Here is a 19,275-nt window from a genome sequence, read left to right on the forward strand (position 1 = left end):
GATTGCATCTTGCCGCCAATGTTAGGTAATTATTTGATAGTAGTATGTTTAGGCATCGAATGGATGGTTTAGTAAAACAGGATAATGTGATCATCGGAGAATGACACCCCTGTTAAAGCTTCCTGATGCAATGTCCGCTGCTACAATAATTGAAGCAAGTGTCCAAGTGTTTGTTTGAAGCCCTTTCACAAGCTTTGGTCTGTTTCGTTCCTCGGCTTCTTCATGTCCAAGCTCGACACCTATGATTCCTCTCCGGTGTCAGCTGGTGTTGAAATTATGGGCCTCGGCCCACTTCACAACTTCAGCCCATCTCCTACATCACTTCACCACCATGCTTTTCTCTGTTTTTGGCTGTGGCGTCACGGCAATGAATGGCTCAGCCAACACCACCATTGCCATACTCTCCTCTATGCAAGCCAACATCTCCACCATACTTCAAGCTGTTTTTGTCCAACAACTCACTCAATCTCCACTATATAATCATATATCTTGTAGTGTTAATTGAGAAGTGGAACAATTCTCTGTATTGTGAATTCGATTTGTGTTGAATTAATATAATGAATTGATTTTCTTTCTCTCAATTTGTTCTTTCGCTCCACAAATTTTAACAACACGAGTCGGTCTCTCTAACTCTCACAGTGTCCGTCTCTGTTCTGTGCTGATTCTCTCAAAAAAAGTAAGTAATTTCATAAAATCTTTGGGTTGGGTTTTGATTACAAATTAAACGGTTGAAGTTATTTGTTTGAATTGGGAATTTTTAATAACCCTGTTACACACTCACAGAATCAGAGATATCTGGAATCGAGAAAGCATGGTAGGGGGAAGGCACTTGCACTGTTCACAGAGGGCATAGCGATGACACTTTCACGGTGGACGGCACTGCAATTGGCCGTTGAGAACGAGTGGGGCGGTCGCGACTCTCCCCAAAAAGCTCAGAAGCTCTCCTCTGATATTCTCTCCTGGTTCACGCACTCTCGAGGTGGATGAGTTATTTAATGAATTTCGTTTTGTTTTAAATCGGGTGATAATGTTGTAAGATCATTCATTTGTAATTTCTCTGATTAATTAATGTTTTCCTTGTGATCCATAGAACCTCTATACATTGATGATTTAGAGATTATTCTTGAGGAAGCTATGGATTCTCTCAATACCACTGTCGACGATGGCAGCGTCACTGAGGTATGCTATTCTGTGCCATGGATGATGTCATTTCAGCCATTAGACTCTTATCTGATTTATATATTAAAGCTGTTAGATTCATAAAATGTTGCTTTTCTTAGCTTGCTGAAAATTTGTTGGTTATGCATGGAGAATGTTTGGAACGCAATTACCAATCTATTACAAGTTTGAGAGCAGCATCTCATAAAAGAGTTCCTTGCACTAAACAGGTAATATTATTGCTCTCATCCCTGAAAGTTTACCTCTTTCTTCGAGAGGAAAGTTAATTATTGCACCCGCCCGCCCTTCTAATTTTGTTTACCATTTCCCGTTGGATCATTACATTTGAATGTTCTCATCTCTGGTATTGTGGATTTCAGTCTGTAAATGCCGATAAAGATGATCGTGACACCCTGAATGACGAGGCTATGGGGGATGATGGCTCCTTGGATACGATGGTAGATTTGCCGGAATCTCAACCGAAATCTTCATCCAATGTGCTGGAAGGTCAAGCAAAACCTCCATCTGAACTTTCCAACTCAGTAGAAGAGGTAAAAGGAGCTGATGCTGATGGCTGGGTGAAAGTGTCTAGTCGAAATAAGAGTAAAAAGAAGAAATAGGCTAGTCTATATTATGTATGTTTCCTTCATAATTCGAGAATTTTGTAATGTAACATGTTAGTCATTATGCTTTAATACAACTACTCATCGGAATCTAAAATTATTATTATATGAATCAAATTACAAATACTAACTAAAGTAATGTGTGAATGATGAATCTGCTTTATTTAAAATACAAATACTAATGCAACATGATCGTCATTCGAGCCAAAAAAATAAACAAAAAAAGTACTGCCTCCGGCATATATTTTTGAGACAGAGGTAGTAATCCTTATCATCGAGCTAACTTGATTCGAATTGAATAATAAAATTTCCGGTTTGAAATCGACCTTTTCCCGATGAAATCAATGGGATTGAAAAAATCATGTAGTTAGTAGTATTTGCATAGAACCCATAAAAAAAAAAGTAGTAGTATTTGCATAGACAATTGGGCTGGGCTATCCGCGGGCTTTATACAAAACTAACGCTCCTCTTTCTTCTTCCTCTAATATTACTACTAACAATGGAGAATTGAAAACCCCAAAAGTTGGTCTAAACCCTAAATTGCTGTCTCGCTCCTCCCAACTTTTCTCAATCGTGACTGATATTCTTTCTATAATGGCGGAGAAAAAAGCAGAGATTGGTGTCTTGTGGGAGCCAAAGCTGCCAATTTTATCTTCTCTGAAGAAATCTGTCTCCGATAACAACAGCAAATTGCAAAATCAAGCTGAAAGTAGCGTGCTATGGAGACCCAGTACGGAGCTGGTTGATGGTCTGTTTGTTCCACCTAATGATCCAAAAAAGGTTAACAAATTACTCAGGAAGCAAGTCAAAGACACAGCTGGCAATGGCTGGTGAGTTGTCTTCTCTCAGGTGTATGCATTTCAAGCTTTTGGAAAAATGTTGATTTTTGTCTTCTGTGTAATTAGGTTTGATATGCCTGCCCCCACTATCACTCCGGAATTGAAGAGGGATCTCGAATTGCTCAAGGTACTGCATCTTCTAACATTCTCTCAATGCCATTCTGTGCTCAGTTAATAATTCATATTGTACTATACATGCATGGTGTTTTAGTTTTGTGCTTTTTTTTGATGTTGTCAATCTTACTTTCTACTTTTCTGATATTATACAAGGCTGTGAAGCATAGATCACATAGAGTTTCATTTATGACTCTGAGAAATTTAGTGCATAGGCATATGAATCTCAACTCTTTAGAAGATTTACACTGAGCAAAATCGAGATTCTCTTGCTCTTACACGTAATGCCATGTCAATGAATTTGTTTAGTTGACTTCAGTGTCTTTCTTTGTTAATGCAGTTGAGGGGCGCGATGGATCCAAAGAGATTCTATAAGAAAGCAGGGTCAAAATCAAAGGCGCTGCCCAAGTACTTCCAGGCAAGTGAATCTGAATTTCACAGTATGCTTAGTTCTTACTACTTTTCACCCTTTTTCTCATTTTCTATGGAATTCTGTAAATCAGGTGGGGACTGTAATACAGTCACATGAAGAGTTCTACTCGGGCAGACTAAGTAAGAAGGAGAGAAAGGAAACACTTGCTGATGAGCTTCTTTCAGATTCTAAGTTTAAGCAGTACAGGTAAACTAATCTTATTAGAAGTTCCCTCGTCTCCAGCTGTTTTTTTTGTCATTCAGTGGAATTCCTGCTCAGTTTTTCCTTTTCTCATCTTACAGGAAGCGAAAGGTACGCGAAATTGAAGAGAAAAGCAGACCAGGTGGAAATGAGAAATGGAAGAACAAGAAGCCTTCTAAAAAATTCTAAAGTCTACCATCATCTGCCGATATGTTTGCAGGAATGGTCTTTGATCAGAACTATTGTCATCTTATTGATTGATATAGCTCACAAATTTTTTGGCTTTTGTAGCTGTAACGAATAACAGAAACCGAAATTTTTGATTTATAGTTTGACACCTTGCTATATCATTTTTTATGTGCATTTTTGAGATCATGTTACTAAGGCGAATGCACCGAGTAACTGGGATTCAATCCATACATGGTTCTTTCTCTCTAACACCATTTCAAAACTCATCCCGGTTCGGGGGAATTTGGGTGCTTTAAACATTTGCTGCCTCTTGATGCTTTGAGCTCTATCCCTTTGCTTTTACCCTCCTAGACGTTTGAACTATTACATCAGTAATCATTGAGATTTGATTTTGATCGAGAGGAAAAGGAGCTCCTCAGTTTTGCTCAATGGCTCTTAATACAAAAAGGGAGCAATGGTTCTTAATAAAAAAAGGAGATTCAAGAACCATTGAATTCAACGAACTCGAATCTCCATTTTGTTCCTCTTAATTGGCATTGTAAATTTGTTCATTGATCGTTGCTTTAGTCATGGATTTAAGTTTGTTGGTCCCTTATTCCTTTCCTGACATGTGTAAAGGTTTTTCGTCTGGGCCAATTGCTCTTTAAGGGCAGAAGTAGGAGACATAATTCCCCTAAGACTTTTATTTATTTATTTTTAAAAAAAACCCCTTAAATATGAACAACTATAGAGAAATTTGAGGTTAAAAGTATAAGACCCACTTTAATTTTATGACCATGAACTTCAAAGCAGAGTAGATGCTGGTGCTGGGCTGTGTTTCCCAAGTTCAAAGCAAGGAATGATAAGGTGAACCAAAAGGTAAACATCTAATACTAGTTGCTTGCTGATGTCAAATTATAAAGAAAGGAATCATTACACCAATTGAAAGAGAAAAATTGTAGGCTAGTTTCCATTACAAAAACTACAATATTTTGTTCACAGTTCTGCAAATTGAGACAAATCTTGCTAGACAAATTGAATTGTGCAGCCTACAATTGATTTGATCAAGGAAGAGGTTCTTGTGAATCCCCCAAGCGAGACAAATGGAGATAGGCATCAGTCCCTGCATTCACACATACATAAATATGTGAGGAAACGAATTATCAAAAAAATGAATAACGAAAAATAATTCTTTTGACTAATGAATGTACGACAAGCAGAAAATTTTCAACTCACCATATCCTTCCATAGAGATGATTTGTAGATCCCCACCAAAATACCTAGCATATAACCGAGTTATTGGGATCCCGTAACCATATCCAGCCATTGTTATTGAATCACCGGATTCCAGCTCTGGGTCCGAATCAAATGAGTTGTCTGCTGTGCTATAAAGATAAGTGAAAATTTTGGGAAGACCACTTCTTGGGATGCCACCACCCTCATCTGAGATCTACAATGCCATTCAGAAAATATGTTAAACACAAAGTAAAAATGAAGAAAGCATATCAAGTCACAGCACATGGTCAAAGGAAAGACCTTTATGGTAACATCTTCAATCCCGTCAGCGACTATTATTCTAACAGGAGGAGCCAGTTTATCCGAATCCATAAAACGCTCTTCCACAGCTCGTAGTGAATTCTTAACCAATTCAAATACCATAAGATGCAAGTGAAGTGGCACATACCTGTTAAACAAGAAAACATATTATAAGTTATAGAAAGGGTTTCTAAAGAATTTGATCATGCCAGACAGAGAGAAGCATAACAAAAGAAAAATCACAGTTTGTAAAGGTCCAATTTTAAGAAAATTTTAACTTACGCAAACGTGAAACTGGGATCTCCGAAAATTTTAACTTCAGGGCAACTTCCATACTCTCGGCAACATATGGCTCGGGCATCTTCACATGCATTCCGAATTACCTCTACAGGAGACATTTTTGTATGGATGTAGCCCACAACATGAGGAGAAGGGTTAGGATTGTGCAGCTCCACATGCTGTCCTGAGTTTTCACCGTGGTTAAAACAGAAACAAAAGGTTAGACATAGCTCCACAAAACTGGAAAACAACACTACAGCTGAAATGATACATCATATGATTGAAAGGGAGATGTTATGTAACTAACCGATCAGCATCCGGATGCCTATCCTTGACAAATAAAATCGATCCAAAAACTGATGTATTTCAACGAGATCCTCATTAACAATATTTGGGTTCAAACTTTTCTTCAACTGTTTGACTCCTAAAGCCATCATTGGCACCACATTGTTGTGCCTTACTTTTACTGCCTTGATCATGTCTGTAAATTCCTTCTCATCATTTGTATCCTTTATGTCCGGAAAGGATCTGAGATCACGGAAAGAATCCAAATACCAATCTCGCACCTAATAATAAGAAACCTTTTTATAAGTATCTTGATATGACAATTTTCTACAGAATTCCCGATCCTTAAATTCATGATCCATACACCACACCAACTACACTGTAGCAATTAAGCTCAAACAACCGATTCATTCCAACAGTCCGAAACCATTATCCTATCCTCAGTTAGTAGCACAAAGACTTAGCATGGTAGCTAAAGGATGTACAATTACAAGAAAGAGGAAAAACAATCCCAATTTTTCTCTCCGACAGCCTTTGACAAGCACATCATATTTTGGGAAAGTGACAACCACATGAAAAATATCCAGATACAGATTTATAGCAGACAACTCACAAAATTGTTCTTCATGAAAAATAATAATAATAAACTAATAAACCCAAGATGCTGAATCAAACACACAATTAAAAATAATAATAACCACCAAGTCAAAGTTTTTAATATTAAATAAAGGTAGCCCAGAAATGAACCTTTAAAACAGCAGGTTTTTTTGACAAGCCATAAGGGAGCGAATCGAGGTCGATAACTCTCCTAGCAATTCTAATGGGGAGCTCTTTGTGAAGGAATTGAGCAGAGATCAAAAGGTTTCTTTGTGTGGGCTTAGACCCAAACTCCATCATGTACCTCAAGCTGACACCTGTCTGCTTCATGCTTCCCCATCTATGAACATCCTCAACCAAGCTCTTGCCCATAGTCTCGCAAGCTTTCTTCGCAGCCATGAATCGATGGATTATGGAATTAAGCCCTTGTTGTTGTTGAGCTTATTATAATGAAAACCTTTTGGAGGGTTGCATGCAATGAAATGCTCAACTGACATAGGGAAAGAAAGAGGAATTCCTTTAACAGAACAGACAGACAGATGTGTAGAAGAGAGATATATAGGTATATATGACAAGTGGTGTGGTGTGGGTTATCGATTTGATTCAAAACAAAATAGCTGAATTACTCAGTCAAAATGAGGTTTTTCGGGCGGATTTTGATTTTTAAGCTAATCAATCTATCAATCAATCAAGCGGAGACTGGTTTTGTTTGGCGTTATGGATAGAGACGACGACGATGCGAATTAAATTAAATCGATGACTGAGTTAGCGAGTGTTATCTTATGCTGATTCAAGGAAATGCTAAGCTAAGCTAAGCCACGTACTCATTCTAATTGTATCATCCATCATTAGATTAAAATGAATGAATAAATAATTAAGAAGGACTAAATTGCAAGTTTAATAGTATGACGGATTGATCGTGCAGGCAGTTAATCGCACGTGTAACCATGGCCTAGTTATTCATTCCTGTGTGCTCATTCAATCAAAACACGTTAAACCATATTTATATAGGTAGTTATCCTTATCCAAGTGAAATCACACACTAATATTAATCGAAGAATTTTTTAAAAAAATATTCCTATTGAAATTCAAATCTTCGACTTCATGAAAAGAGACAGATATCTTAATCATTCGATCATATCCTAATTACCTTATTAATCGAAGATTATTCGAATGCGACACAATATAAGCGTGAATGATGATATATGGTCATGTGTATTGTATATTGATAAAGAGTGTCCTTCAAAAAGAAAAAAATATTGATAAAGAGTGCCCCTAAAATTTGAGCCACTAATTTTAAGTCTCTCTTTTCACCACCACAACACTGCTTTATTTTCTTTTAAATTATTATTATTTTTTTTAAAATCATTTCGAGTCCAATCTATCCTTTTATGTTGGATCTAAAATCACTGTCGATTAGGACTCCGCTCAATTTGTTAGTGCTTAGGATTCCTTAATCAAGTTCGAATCTTTGGAGGTACAGAAGATTACTCCAACAAAAAGATATTTTAGATGGGTAAAAGTAACCGTTTGTTTCTATTTTAAACGTTATTGAACTATTTCGTCCTTCCAAACATAAATTGAATTAAATGATTCTTCAAACGTTAATTTTTGAACTAATTAGTCCCTTGATCCTAACGGACGTTAAATTTGACCGATCTGTCACTTTTAGCCAATCATAGAGTGACACGTGTACATGACGTGTAAAAAAAATCTACTTAGATTTTTTTATCCCGGTTTACGTTATCCTGGTTATAATCGAACCGGACCGATATCGAACCAAAATTAAACCGGAATTAAAACAAAAAATCAAATCAAATCAAACCCAAAACTACATATTAAACTAAATCGAACTAAAACTCTTTCTTCCCCAACTAAAACGGCAAAGACGTCGTTCTTTTCCCGGCACAACTCAGCTTTGATGTTCTTCTTCATCTCGTCTCCTGACCTCGAATGACGGCGAGGCCACAAAAAGCTTGTTTCTTTCATTTCGATCAGTCTAACAAACAAACATGCACAAATTATATAGAAGTGTTGTAAATCAATGTGATACATCACAGAAGACATAAATGCCCTCGACCATTATATTATTATCAGAATGACTGATCAATTATCAACAGAGAGTCCATAGCTTATGCCTTTTCGGCCAAGTTAACAAGTTATGACTTGCACGGTAGAGATGGAAATTCCACAAATGTACCTAGACAACAAATACAAACGATAAACCTTGACTCGATGAAAAGTTTCGACAACTGGCCACCTGATGTGTAGTGGAGCATACCGCAATTGTTGGAAATCTGGTTGAAAGCCAAAAGAAGAAAGCCCATGTTCATTCCTTCAATGACAGGCCTCAATCCGGTCATGGCAGCTCTAATACCCATACCAGTGAAGGAGTTCTCGGCGACAGGGGTGTCAAGAACCCTGAGATCTCCGAACTTCTTTGCCAAGTCTTTTGTTACCTTGTATGAACCTCCGTAGTGACCGACATCTTCACCCATTACACATACAGTAGGGTCTCTGGCCATTTCTTCTTCTAAACCTTCTTGAAGGGCTTCAAAAAGTAAAAGTTCATGCCTGATGATTGAATTAAAGATACTACATCAGACTTCTAATTGCAAAACTAAAAGCATGATGTTATACATTTAGAAAAATATAAACTATACAACTCGTGAACATGAAGAGTTGTATAAAAATAAGACAATTTTATGTTCCTATATAATGGAAATATTAATACTGATGCAAATTAGAAGACATAAACCTACAAAACTACAGAAGTTTAAAAGGCCATCGAATTAGTTATTAGCACTTCATAATTCTACATATCACAATCTCGTAAGATCCTCCTATTTGAGTCTTCAAATATTAAGCAAACATTGATGACATCAAACCGAAGCTGCTAGTATCATGCCTTTAATTATCAACATCATAAACATAAATAAAAGCTTGCACATTGTCTATGTAACAACTAACGAGAACAAGAACAAGCACATCATAATCTTAAATGAAACCAATAGAAGTAAATGAAAACTACAAGTTCCGACAAGAACAGGCACATCATACCCAGGTTTCGATGAGGTCGAGGCAGCTAAAGCATCAGGCTTGGTCTACGGATCAAAACACATGCAAATTAGTGATGCCATGCCAAATAATTAAGCAACTCAAAATCACAAACACTTTATTTGAAAAAGCGGTGTTGCAAGAGTGAGAAGAGACTACTGACCGCAATAGCATTGGAAATAAAGTTGCTTTGAGCTCTTCGTCCTGCTCGCAGGTTCATGGACCTTGCATCAGATCTGACCACCAAAATGCTGGCTTTCCTCTCTGAATTGAATCAAAAACCAAAACCCAGAATCAAAAAATACGAAAAAACCATATTATTATTTGCTCGATTACAATTTGGAAAACAGAATTGAGCCATGTAAGACGAGAAGAGCAAGGAAAACCTGAGAGTGATGGGCGAGAAGTAAGAAAGAGCTTCCTGGAATCAAGGGAATTGGACTGCGTTAAAGCTATAGAAGCTCCGAGGCCCTGGAAAGTCGCTGCCATCTGAAACTCTAGTCGTCAATTCACAGAGAGAGAGATTAGAAGCACGACAGGTTGAAGAGAGAGAGAGTTAGCAGCAGTGGTTGCATTCTTTGTTGTCGAGGCCAGGAGACGAGATGAAGAAGAACATCAAAGCTGAGTTGTGCCGGAAAAAGAACGATGTCTTTGTCGTTTTAGTTGGGGAAGAAAGAGTTTTAGTTCGATTTGGTTTAATATGTAGTTTTAGGTTTGATTCGATTTTTCGTTTTAATTCCGGTTTAATTCGGTTTAATTTCGGTTCGATGTCGGTCCGGTTCGATTATAATCAGGATAACGTAAATCGGGATAAGAAAGTCTAGGTGAATTTTTTTTTACACGTCATGTACACGTGTCACTCTATGATTGGCTAAAAGTGACAGATCAGCCAAATTTAATGTCCGTTAGAATTGAGGGACTAACTAGTTCAAAAATTAACGTTTGAAAGACCATTTAATTCGATTTATGTTTGGAAAGACGAATCAGTTCAATAACGTTTAAAATGGAAATTTTAAATGGGTAGAGTAGATTGTTTGAACCAACTATCATGCGGCGTGTAGAAAAATAGTATAGATATTATTAGGTCATCAATTCACAGGAAATTCTTAATATTGCATAAATTGGCACATCAACAGCTAGTAGACCAACACTGCACTACTCTCCCTTCTGAAATGGAGATGTTTAAACTAAGATAATTATTGATATAGTTAGCCATCCATGGTTGGTAAGATTGAATTTAATGTCAACATCAAAATTGAAACTTTGTTATATTGTATTTTCTAGAAGGAACAATTAAGTGCTAACTTTAATTGGACACAAGAGAGATTTGTTCTGGAATCTTGGTGAGAAGGTATGTGTGGCTCAGCAGTCACTATGTATATGGCCTATGGCTAAGGTGACCAGATTATTAGCCATCCATATTACACTTTGGCATTTTATTTTTCCTAAATTTGTCAGAAAAACGACTTTATAGAACTGGAATACAATGACAGTACTTCCTTAAAAAAGAAAAGGTTAATAAGATCCTCAACTTTAGAGGAATGAATTGCAAGTATCTACTTATATGCTCCCAATTAGCAAAAATGCTAATTCGATCGATACTTGTTCTTGGAGGTATATCGTGAGTTGAAGAGAAAAAGGAACTTTTACCCATGTTATACACATTCACATCGTTTATATCCCTCAGTTTAAATCCTCGGATAAACATACCACTATCGTTTGCATTTTCTCGATTCTTACACCCCTCCTCCACGAACTTTTTGCCACATGGCCAACTATACTAATATATCGTCGTCCTATTCTTGAAAGAATAGTAATAAACGGTATGAATGTGTAACGTTGGGAAGAAAATTCAATTTTCTCGTAAGTTAAAAGAAGTTGTTGAGAGAACAGTAATTAAAGGGCTTTAAGCACTGCGTTTTATTCATGTGCATGGCTTTGTATGAATTTCTATTGGATATAGGTTTGGGATTTTCCTAATTAATTTGTAACCTATATGTATATATATATAGTACTCGAAAAGGTTTTGGAAAACTATAGTTATCAACAAATTGATTGCAGTATATTATTATATATACTAAATCGGAGAAATTATAAGTAATTGCAAGCAGATAAGCAAAAGATGAATACAAACAAAGTAATTAAAAGGAAGCTAGTGCTCATGCATGCTCAATGTTTTTAAGATCATATGTAGTACCCTATTTCCTTTTTAAGATCATATATACCCAGCCAATTAATCTGTTAGCACCCATCACTAGCTTGAGAGAATATATAACTAAAGTATGAAATGAAACATCAAGAGTTTTGGATGCACGCCATTTCAATAAATACAAATCTTATAGATAATGTTGATATTTTTTTAATTTGTCTCAATTATAATTTAATTATAAATTTTATTGTCAAATTAATATCCGACACATGACGTTTTATTAACGAATAATAATTTAACACATGTATATAAGAATTTTGAGTTTAATTAAGTTTCAAGTTACAATTTTAAGTAAATGATATTATTTTTTTTTAATTAAAAATCAAAATACAATAAAAACATAATGATTTCTAATAAACTTCTACCAATTAATTTTTCTTAATATAATATTTTTATTTCTAATCAATTTCCCATCTATTATTCTAAAAAATCCTAATAGAATTATAATACGCTTATTTTTTTTTTATTAAAAATTTTAAGTCTATGATTTTTTCTATTCTAATTAGGAAATCAAAAAACAATAAAAATATATTTCTGATAAAATTATAATACACTATATTTTTTTCTAACTTTTTTATTTAAAATTTTTTCCTAATTAAAATCCATTATATTTTTTTCCTATTCCTAATTAAAATGGACATATCTTCTTTTTTTCCTATTCAAACAGACATATTGCTAAAAAAAATTATTCCTAATCAAATTAAAATATATATTATTTTTTTTCAAATTTTTTTATTAAACTATTATTCCTAATAAAAATCCGCTATATTTTTTCCTATTATTAATTAAAACGGACATATCTTATTTTTCAAACAAAATAAAATTTTAATTCTAATAGGATTGTGAATTTTGAAATAAAATAAAAATAATTCTAATCGATTTAAAGTTAAAATATTTTTTTTTGATATAATATTTGACATAAATTTAATAATGTTTAATGCAAATAATTATTATATAATTTTTTTAATATATATTTAAATTATTTATTTTAAAGGTACGGACTTTCCGTCCAGCGGACGGACTCTATTTTAAAAGAGATACTCCAACTAATTAACATTGAAGCAATGTCATTAATTGTGCTCGTGTAAAGTTAGGAGCTTAGAATTACACAATATTGTGTATTTTGCAACCGAGCTTGCTAATTATTTTGTGATTGAGCTCTGATATTGTAGCGACACTTCATACTTTGGCAATACAAAATCTTTTACATATTTGAACAAAAATACAAAAAAAAAAAAAAATTGAAGCAATATCTTACTTTTTTTCCCTGATAAATCCGAAAAATTCTTAATTACACATAACGTCATCATTACACACTACTGTATTCAAATTTCATTCAAATTTCGGACATGTGTGTGTTGTACTTAATCATCTACATATAGTACTAATAGAAATTTATTAGAGTGAAGTCCGAAACATATATAAGGATCTTCCAAATTAGTTGTATTTTAGAATTATAACAATTTTTTGTGAAGCCTGAAGCCAAAAACTGGTGCTTTCTTTATGAATTAGTAAGTTGTTATAATTCTAAAACACAATTAATTTGGAAGATCCTTATATATATATACAGAAATAGGATGGACATAAACCATCCGACCGAACTGAAACCGAAAAAATCGAATAAAACGGTCGGTTATTCTGGGGTTCGGTCGGTTGGTCAGTTAATTTGTAATTTTAGATTTTGACGGTTGGTTTTAGACCGGTTAGCGGTCGGTTGGTTAATCGAAACTCTCGGTTATAACCGAATAGTACAATTACTAAATATATGTACCATATAATTAACTCTAAGCCCATACAGTGTAAATTCCAACAATTTAACTCCATATTAGACTGTATACTCTGGTCTCTACTATGTCGTTTCATTTCATAATAATTAATACTAACACTCAAAAGTCAACTCAGCCCAACTCCGTTAAAACTAACAAAAGAAAAGGAAACCCTTATGCGCGCCGCACAACCACTCTCATCGACATCAACGCCGACTTGACCTCCACCATTTCATCCCCTCTTCAACGAGCAACCTCCAGCTTAACCATCAATATCTCTTCTTCAACGAGGGAGATATTCCCTCCAAATTCACTCTGCTAACCTAAACCCACCATTAATGGTGTTTTTCAAGAGCCCTCTATCTGATCTAGTTACATCTCTCATAAAATCAAGTCATCGTCTTCTATCTTCTCCTCCTCTCAATCTTTCTCTTCTATGCATCGATCAATCACTAATCATCCAGACAACATCACGACTTCGAGATTCAATCTCGATTTTTTATGACAACATCACGGATTCGTTCGATTTTTTTTAAAAAAAGATTCGACCGATCGAACCAGAGACCGACCGAAAATTTTCGGCCGGCTAGCGGTTATCGATTTGGACAATCGATTTTCGGTTCGGTTTGAAATTTTGAAAATCAATCAAGATCGATTCGATTAAGATTTTGGCAAAAAACCGGCTGACCAAACCGGTGTCCATCCTATGTAGAAAAGTATAAACCTCCACTTTTGAGCTTTTCGACCGAGGTGAGACCTAGAGTCAGAGTGACATCTTTCACATGCCATACTGTTGCATTATTCAATAATTGCATGATTCAAAGTTTATCCGGTCAGGTTGATTAATTCTTCGGCGGACCACTGTGTGTGTAACTCTCTTATCTTTTCGTTCAGGTGACGCCTTCTTAGGAACCTCACAAGAAAGTCTAAGAATGTAACGCGCGATGAATGGATATGGTCCTTGACGGAAATGATACTTGCTGGCTAAAAAAAAAGATAAGGGTTAGAGTACAAGAAATCAAAAAATCAAAATGAAAACACAAAACAATAGAAAGTTCAAATATTTTGAGAAAATGGGTAATTACTTTTGCCAATACATTTAGCGAGTTCCTGTCAAACAAGCGATTACATATACATCTTCCAGACTACCTCCGTGGCGTATCGATTTTTTTTATATAGTTGATTTTATTTTCTATCGGAAACTTCATTAGGTTTCAATCATGTGATGGTTGTATTCAGAGTATTAGATTCATATACCAAATCCATTGTATCCCTCATACACTCACTTGTAAATAGAGGATAATTAGTATAGATATAGAGTTTCTAGAACCTTTCATACTATACTAGCAGTATTGAGATAATACAAAATGCAACTTAATCTAAAAGAGAAAATTAAAATTTAAGCAAATACTTTTTTAGATAAATAATAAATCGTTGATTCGATGTGATATGTTTTTTTTTGTCAAAGCACCTAACCTCGCGTTTATAATGAAGAAAACAATCATACACGTCATTTTCAAGATGGGAACCAACCTGATTTGTATAGAGAAAAGTGTTTGCACATTAACCACAAGGTCAACTCATGATGCACCTAGAGTCGATTCGAATGCCTGTTAACTTTATAAATAATCTTATAGATTTTTTTTGAAAGTATTGATGAGGAACACAATTCAATGCTTCCTCCAACGGTCAAATTCGAGAGGAAGCAGAAGATACAAAACGCAAAGTTTTGCACAGTGGGCCGAAACGAAGCCCAACACGGAAGAGAGAAGATCGGTTTAATCCAACCCATTAAGCTTAGTCTGTTAGTTAGTTAAAATTGGCGGGAAAGTTAGTTATCTACCTAACTAATGTAACCGAATTGATCACTGTACATATATAGTAATCATTGTGTGATCTTTAACTCAATTAATGAAATTACACTTCTTCTCTCTCAAAATATTTTTCTTAACATGGTTATCAGATCCTAAACAGCTTCATTTCGTGATCTGAATTTTTTTCGCCATTGTTACTTTGCTTAAAAGCTTTGTGCTTCGTCTCCAATGGCGAATCTCTTCTCTGCTTCTGATGATGGCATCATTGAAATCACATTCAGTCATCAGCTTTATCTTCATCCAACTGACAGCTCGCTCTCGATTCAGGTCGACGAGCCTCTCATCGGTGCTGATAATTACGGGGATTGGAGCTTAAATGTCTTCAACTTTGTTCTCACAAAACACAAAATCGGCTTCCTGAATGGCACTTGCAAGAAGGAAGACTTTCATCCATGCTATCATGATCAGTGGGATTATGCCAATGTTCTGGTGTTTTCCTGGATATTTCGCTCTGTCCATCGTGATTTGGCTCGAACAATTCGTTTACTAACGCATCTGCTGCTTGGTCTGATATGAAATCTCGTTTCCAGAAAGCTCCCCGTGTTCAGATTTTTGCGCTTCGTCACAAGATTTCTCGTGCCAATTAGGATAGTGATTCCATCTCTACTTATTTCAACAACCTCCTTCCTTATGGGCTGAGCTTGATAGCATCATCGATCAAGATTCCGATCCAGCTTTTCTTGCAATTATACATGCTTATTTTGAGGATGTCAAGTTTTATGAGTTTTTAATGGGACTTAATGACTCATACCTTACAATCCGAGGTCAGATCAATTTGATGAATCCTCCATCATCCCTGACTGAATGTTACAATCTGTTGATTCAAGAAGAAGCTCAGCGTACTCATTCTTCTCAGTCTAATGTTCCTCAGATCTCAGTTGATGCTATGTACTCCAATACATCTGGTTCTTCCTCTTCTGCTCTTAAAAAGAAATTTCAAGGTACCTATGATCATTGTGGTATACGTGGTCATAAGAAGGTAGAATGTTACAAGCTCCATGGATTCCCAAAGGATTTCAAGTTCACAAAAACTAAGACACAGGCTCATAATGCTGCTCAAGATAGTCAAGACTCTGATAGTAACAACAAACTTGTGAATTCTTGTGAAGCTGATGCCTTTTTCTTTTCTCCTGCTCTAACATTTACTCCAGCATAATATGCACAAATCATGAGGTTGATCTCTAGTAAATCCTCTCCTGTTGCCATGGCTAATGTTGTGTCCATTCCATTTGCTGCATCTTCACATGTTGTTAGTTCCTCATCTCAGAATACAAGTCCTTCCACTTCCAACTCAAGTACTATTTCTAATAGAACCTGGATTGTTGATAGTGGTGCCAAATGGTTTGTATAGTGTTTCATCATTATCAAATCATGTTCATATGCCAAATGAAAACCATGCATCAATAACTCATACGGGGAATCTCAACATCTCGCCAAATCTCTCTCTGAAAAATGTTTTGCTAGTTCTTAGTTTCAAACATAATTCGTTAAGTGTTCATAAGCTAGCAAAAGACTCAAATTGTTTTTTTTCATTTTATCCCGAATTTTGTCTCATGCAGGACATCTCAACTGGGATGGTACAAGATATTGGTAAAATAAAACAAGGCTTATACAATCTGCCATCAAAGCTCACTCAACATATTGCATCACCTCATGTTTTCAATCATAGTTCTGTTTCTTCAGTTAGTGATTTTCAGCTGTGGCATCACATATTAGGCCATATCAACAATAATTCCTTGTCTACTTTGCTTGTTTCTCAACAATTGTCAATAAATAAAAGTGATCTTTCTCAATGTGTTATTTATGCTAAAGCTAAGAAACACAAGGTACCATTCAAAAATAGTATTACTACATCTATGTCTATTTTTGATCTTATACATGTGGATGTTTGGGGTCCATATAAAACTCCAACTCATCAGGGTCATATATACTTTCTGATAGTAGTAGATGACTATTCTAGGTTTACTTGGCTGTTTCTTATGCAATCTAAAGTTGACACTTTTAGGTTCATAACATAGTTCATTCAATTTGTTAAAATATAATTTCACAAAACAGTCAAGATAGTCAGGACAGATAATGGTTTTGAATTTGTGAATCATCAATGCCATGATTTGTTTGCTAATGATGGCATCATGCACCAAAAAACTTATCCATATAAACCACAACATAATGGTGTTGAAAGGAAACATAGACATATTCTAGAGGTTGCTAGAGCTCTCAGGTTTCAGTCTTCTATGCCTATTAGGTTTTGGGGTGAATGTGTTTTGACTATTGTCTGTCTCATCAACAGGACTCCCTTATAGCCTATTAAAAATCACACACTATATTACATACTGTATAACAAGCAACCAGCCTTAGCACACCTCAGGGTTTTTGGATGCTTAGTCTATGCTAGTCCACTTTTGATTACTGATAAGTTTGCTTCCAGATCAGATTTATGTGTGTTTATGGGATATCATATTGGACAAATAGGATATATTCTATATAACATGGCTAAAAGGGTGCTTTTGATTAATAGGGATGTTACATTTCTTCACTCATTGATCATGATTCTGCTACATATCCATCGCTATCTCTTGATCCTTCCTTAAATCCACATTCTATTGAGATTCCTATCACACATAAGTTGCATGAGTCAGTTCAGTTGCCTACTGTCGTGCCTATTTCAGTTGTTCCAGCTGCTCCAGTTCCTACAATAGTTAGACCAGCCAGAAACATTAATCCACCAGTTTGGATGAAGGACTACTCAATTGCTTGTGCTTATCCTATTCAGTATTCTAGACTCATGCCAGCATATCAGTCATATATATTGCAAAGTTAGACAATATTCATGAGCTTGTCTTCTATAAAGAAGTTGCAAAGGATTCAAGATGAATTGATGCTATGAATTCAGAGTTACAAGCTTTGCAGAACAATCATACATGGGAAATAGTGCCACTGCCTACTTCTAAAAAATAAATTGGCTATAAATGGGTGTTTAGAGTGAAATACCAACCTAATGGTGAGGTAGACAGGTATAAGGCTAGGCTGGTAGCCAAAAGCTTCAAGCAGAAAGCCGGTATTGATTACAGAGAGACTTTTTCACGAGTTGTCAAGATGGTGATAGTAAGGAGTGTTGTTACATTGGCTGCTACATTCAATTGGCCACTCTATCAAATGGATTATAATGCTTTTCTATAAGGGGATTTGGAGGAAGATGTTTTTATGACAATTCCTGAAGGACTTTGCAATTTAGGAGGGGACAACATGGTCTGCAAATTGCACAAGTCATTATATGGCTTAAAATAGGCATCAAGGCAGTGGAATCACAAGATAACAACTACTCTCACACAAGTTGGATACTCACAGAGTAAATATGACTACTCCCTATTCACTAAGCAAGATGGTGGGAAAATTATAATAATGCTCATCTATGTGGATGACCTGTTGATAACAGGGAATGATGTAATCATGATTGATCAGCTGAAGTAGACATTGCACAAGCATTTCAAACTTAAAGATTTGAGCACTATGAAGTATTTTCTAAGAATGGAGGTGAGTAGATCAGATGACAGAATATTCATAAATCAAAGGAAGTATGCATTGGAGCTAATAAATGACATGAGCTTAAATAGAACCAGACCAATCAACACTCCATTTGAACAGAATCTCAAGCTTATAATAAAAGAGTATGATGATTCTATGGCAAAGCAATCAGGAGGGGTTAATATATTAGAAGATCCATTAATGAAGGATCCAATGAAATACAAAAGACTAAGTTGGTAGATTGTTGTATTTGACAATTACAAGACCATACATCTTCTTTGCAGTCAATTATGTGAGTCAGCTTATGAAAAAACCTAAAGAATCTCACTATCAAGTTTCCATCAGAATAGTGAGGTACATAAAATCTAATCCAGGAGAAAGGTTGTTCATGCCATGAAACAATGAGTTAGAGGTGAAAGCTTACTGTAATTCGGATTGGGCGTCTTGCATCATCAATCGTAGATCAGTGACTGGATATTGCGTGAAGCTGGGAGAGTTGTTGATTTTATGGAGATCACGAAAGCAGAAGATTGTGTCTTGCTCGTCTGCTGAATCGGAATACAGGGCAATGGCTGATACAGTAGCTGAGTTGATGTGGCTAAAAGGATTTCTTGTTGAATTAGCTAATGAAA

General features: G+C 35.5%; 3 protein-coding genes across 3 annotated transcripts; 2 read left to right on the top strand and 1 right to left on the bottom strand.

Moving 5' to 3' along the window:
• Positions 1–2,375: 2,375 nt before the first annotated feature.
• Positions 2,376–8,690, top strand: LOC139883490 (rRNA-processing protein fcf2-like). The gene is made up of 6 exons (XM_071867663.1): positions 2,376–2,611; positions 2,687–2,747; positions 3,075–3,152; positions 3,238–3,353; positions 3,449–3,526; positions 8,510–8,690. The coding sequence occupies exons 1-6, from the start codon at positions 2,376–2,378 to the stop codon at positions 8,688–8,690; spliced, it is 750 nt and encodes a 249-aa protein (XP_071723764.1).
• LOC139883494 (pyruvate dehydrogenase (acetyl-transferring) kinase, mitochondrial-like) lies at positions 4,580–6,611 on the bottom strand. Its single transcript, XM_071867668.1, has 6 exons — positions 6,363–6,611; positions 5,638–5,896; positions 5,334–5,514; positions 5,052–5,199; positions 4,752–4,965; positions 4,580–4,638 (listed from the first exon to the last, which is right to left on the bottom strand). Exons 1-6 carry the CDS (start codon positions 6,609–6,611, stop codon positions 4,580–4,582), a joined length of 1,110 nt encoding a protein of 369 aa, XP_071723769.1.
• A 7,596-nt stretch (positions 8,691–16,286) lies between the features above and the next one.
• Positions 16,287–18,471, top strand: LOC139883491 (uncharacterized). Its single transcript, XM_071867664.1, has 6 exons — positions 16,287–16,367; positions 16,678–17,038; positions 17,174–17,391; positions 17,637–17,917; positions 18,100–18,261; positions 18,354–18,471. The coding sequence occupies exons 1-6, from the start codon at positions 16,287–16,289 to the stop codon at positions 18,469–18,471; spliced, it is 1,221 nt and encodes a 406-aa protein (XP_071723765.1).
• The last annotated feature ends 804 nt before the right edge of the window (positions 18,472–19,275 follow it).

The sequence above is a fragment of the Rutidosis leptorrhynchoides genome, unplaced genomic scaffold (assembly GCF_046630445.1).
Source record: "Rutidosis leptorrhynchoides isolate AG116_Rl617_1_P2 unplaced genomic scaffold, CSIRO_AGI_Rlap_v1 contig408, whole genome shotgun sequence".
NCBI classification, from domain to species: Eukaryota; Viridiplantae; Streptophyta; class Magnoliopsida; order Asterales; family Asteraceae; genus Rutidosis; species Rutidosis leptorrhynchoides.

Bases quoted from the DNA above. Each gene is read 5' to 3' on its own strand.
- LOC139883490 (XM_071867663.1), top strand. From the start codon at position 2,376: ATGGCGGAGAAAAAAGCAGAGATTGGTGTCTTGTGGGAGCCAAAGCTG. The intron at 3,153-3,237 runs GCAAGTGAATCT...TCTGTAAATCAG, and splicing joins CGCTGCCCAAGTACTTCCAG to GTGGGGACTGTAATACAGTC. The intron at 3,354-3,448 runs GTAAACTAATCT...CTCATCTTACAG, and splicing joins TCTAAGTTTAAGCAGTACAG to GAAGCGAAAGGTACGCGAAA.
- LOC139883491 (XM_071867664.1), top strand. From the start codon at position 16,287: ATGAGGTTGATCTCTAGTAAATCCTCTCCTGTTGCCATGGCTAATGTT. The intron at 17,392-17,636 runs GTCTGTCTCATC...TTTGATTAATAG, and splicing joins GTGAATGTGTTTTGACTATT to GGATGTTACATTTCTTCACT. The intron at 17,918-18,099 runs GTCATATATATT...ATGGGTGTTTAG, and splicing joins AGACTCATGCCAGCATATCA to AGTGAAATACCAACCTAATG.
- LOC139883494 (XM_071867668.1), bottom strand. From the start codon at position 6,611: ATGGCTGCGAAGAAAGCTTGCGAGACTATGGGCAAGAGCTTGGTTGAG. The intron at 5,515-5,637 runs GTTAGTTACATA...GTGAAAACTCAG, and splicing joins AGGCATCCGGATGCTGATCG to GACAGCATGTGGAGCTGCAC. The intron at 5,200-5,333 runs GTAAGTTAAAAT...CTTGTTTAACAG, and splicing joins GATCCCAGTTTCACGTTTGC to GTATGTGCCACTTCACTTGC.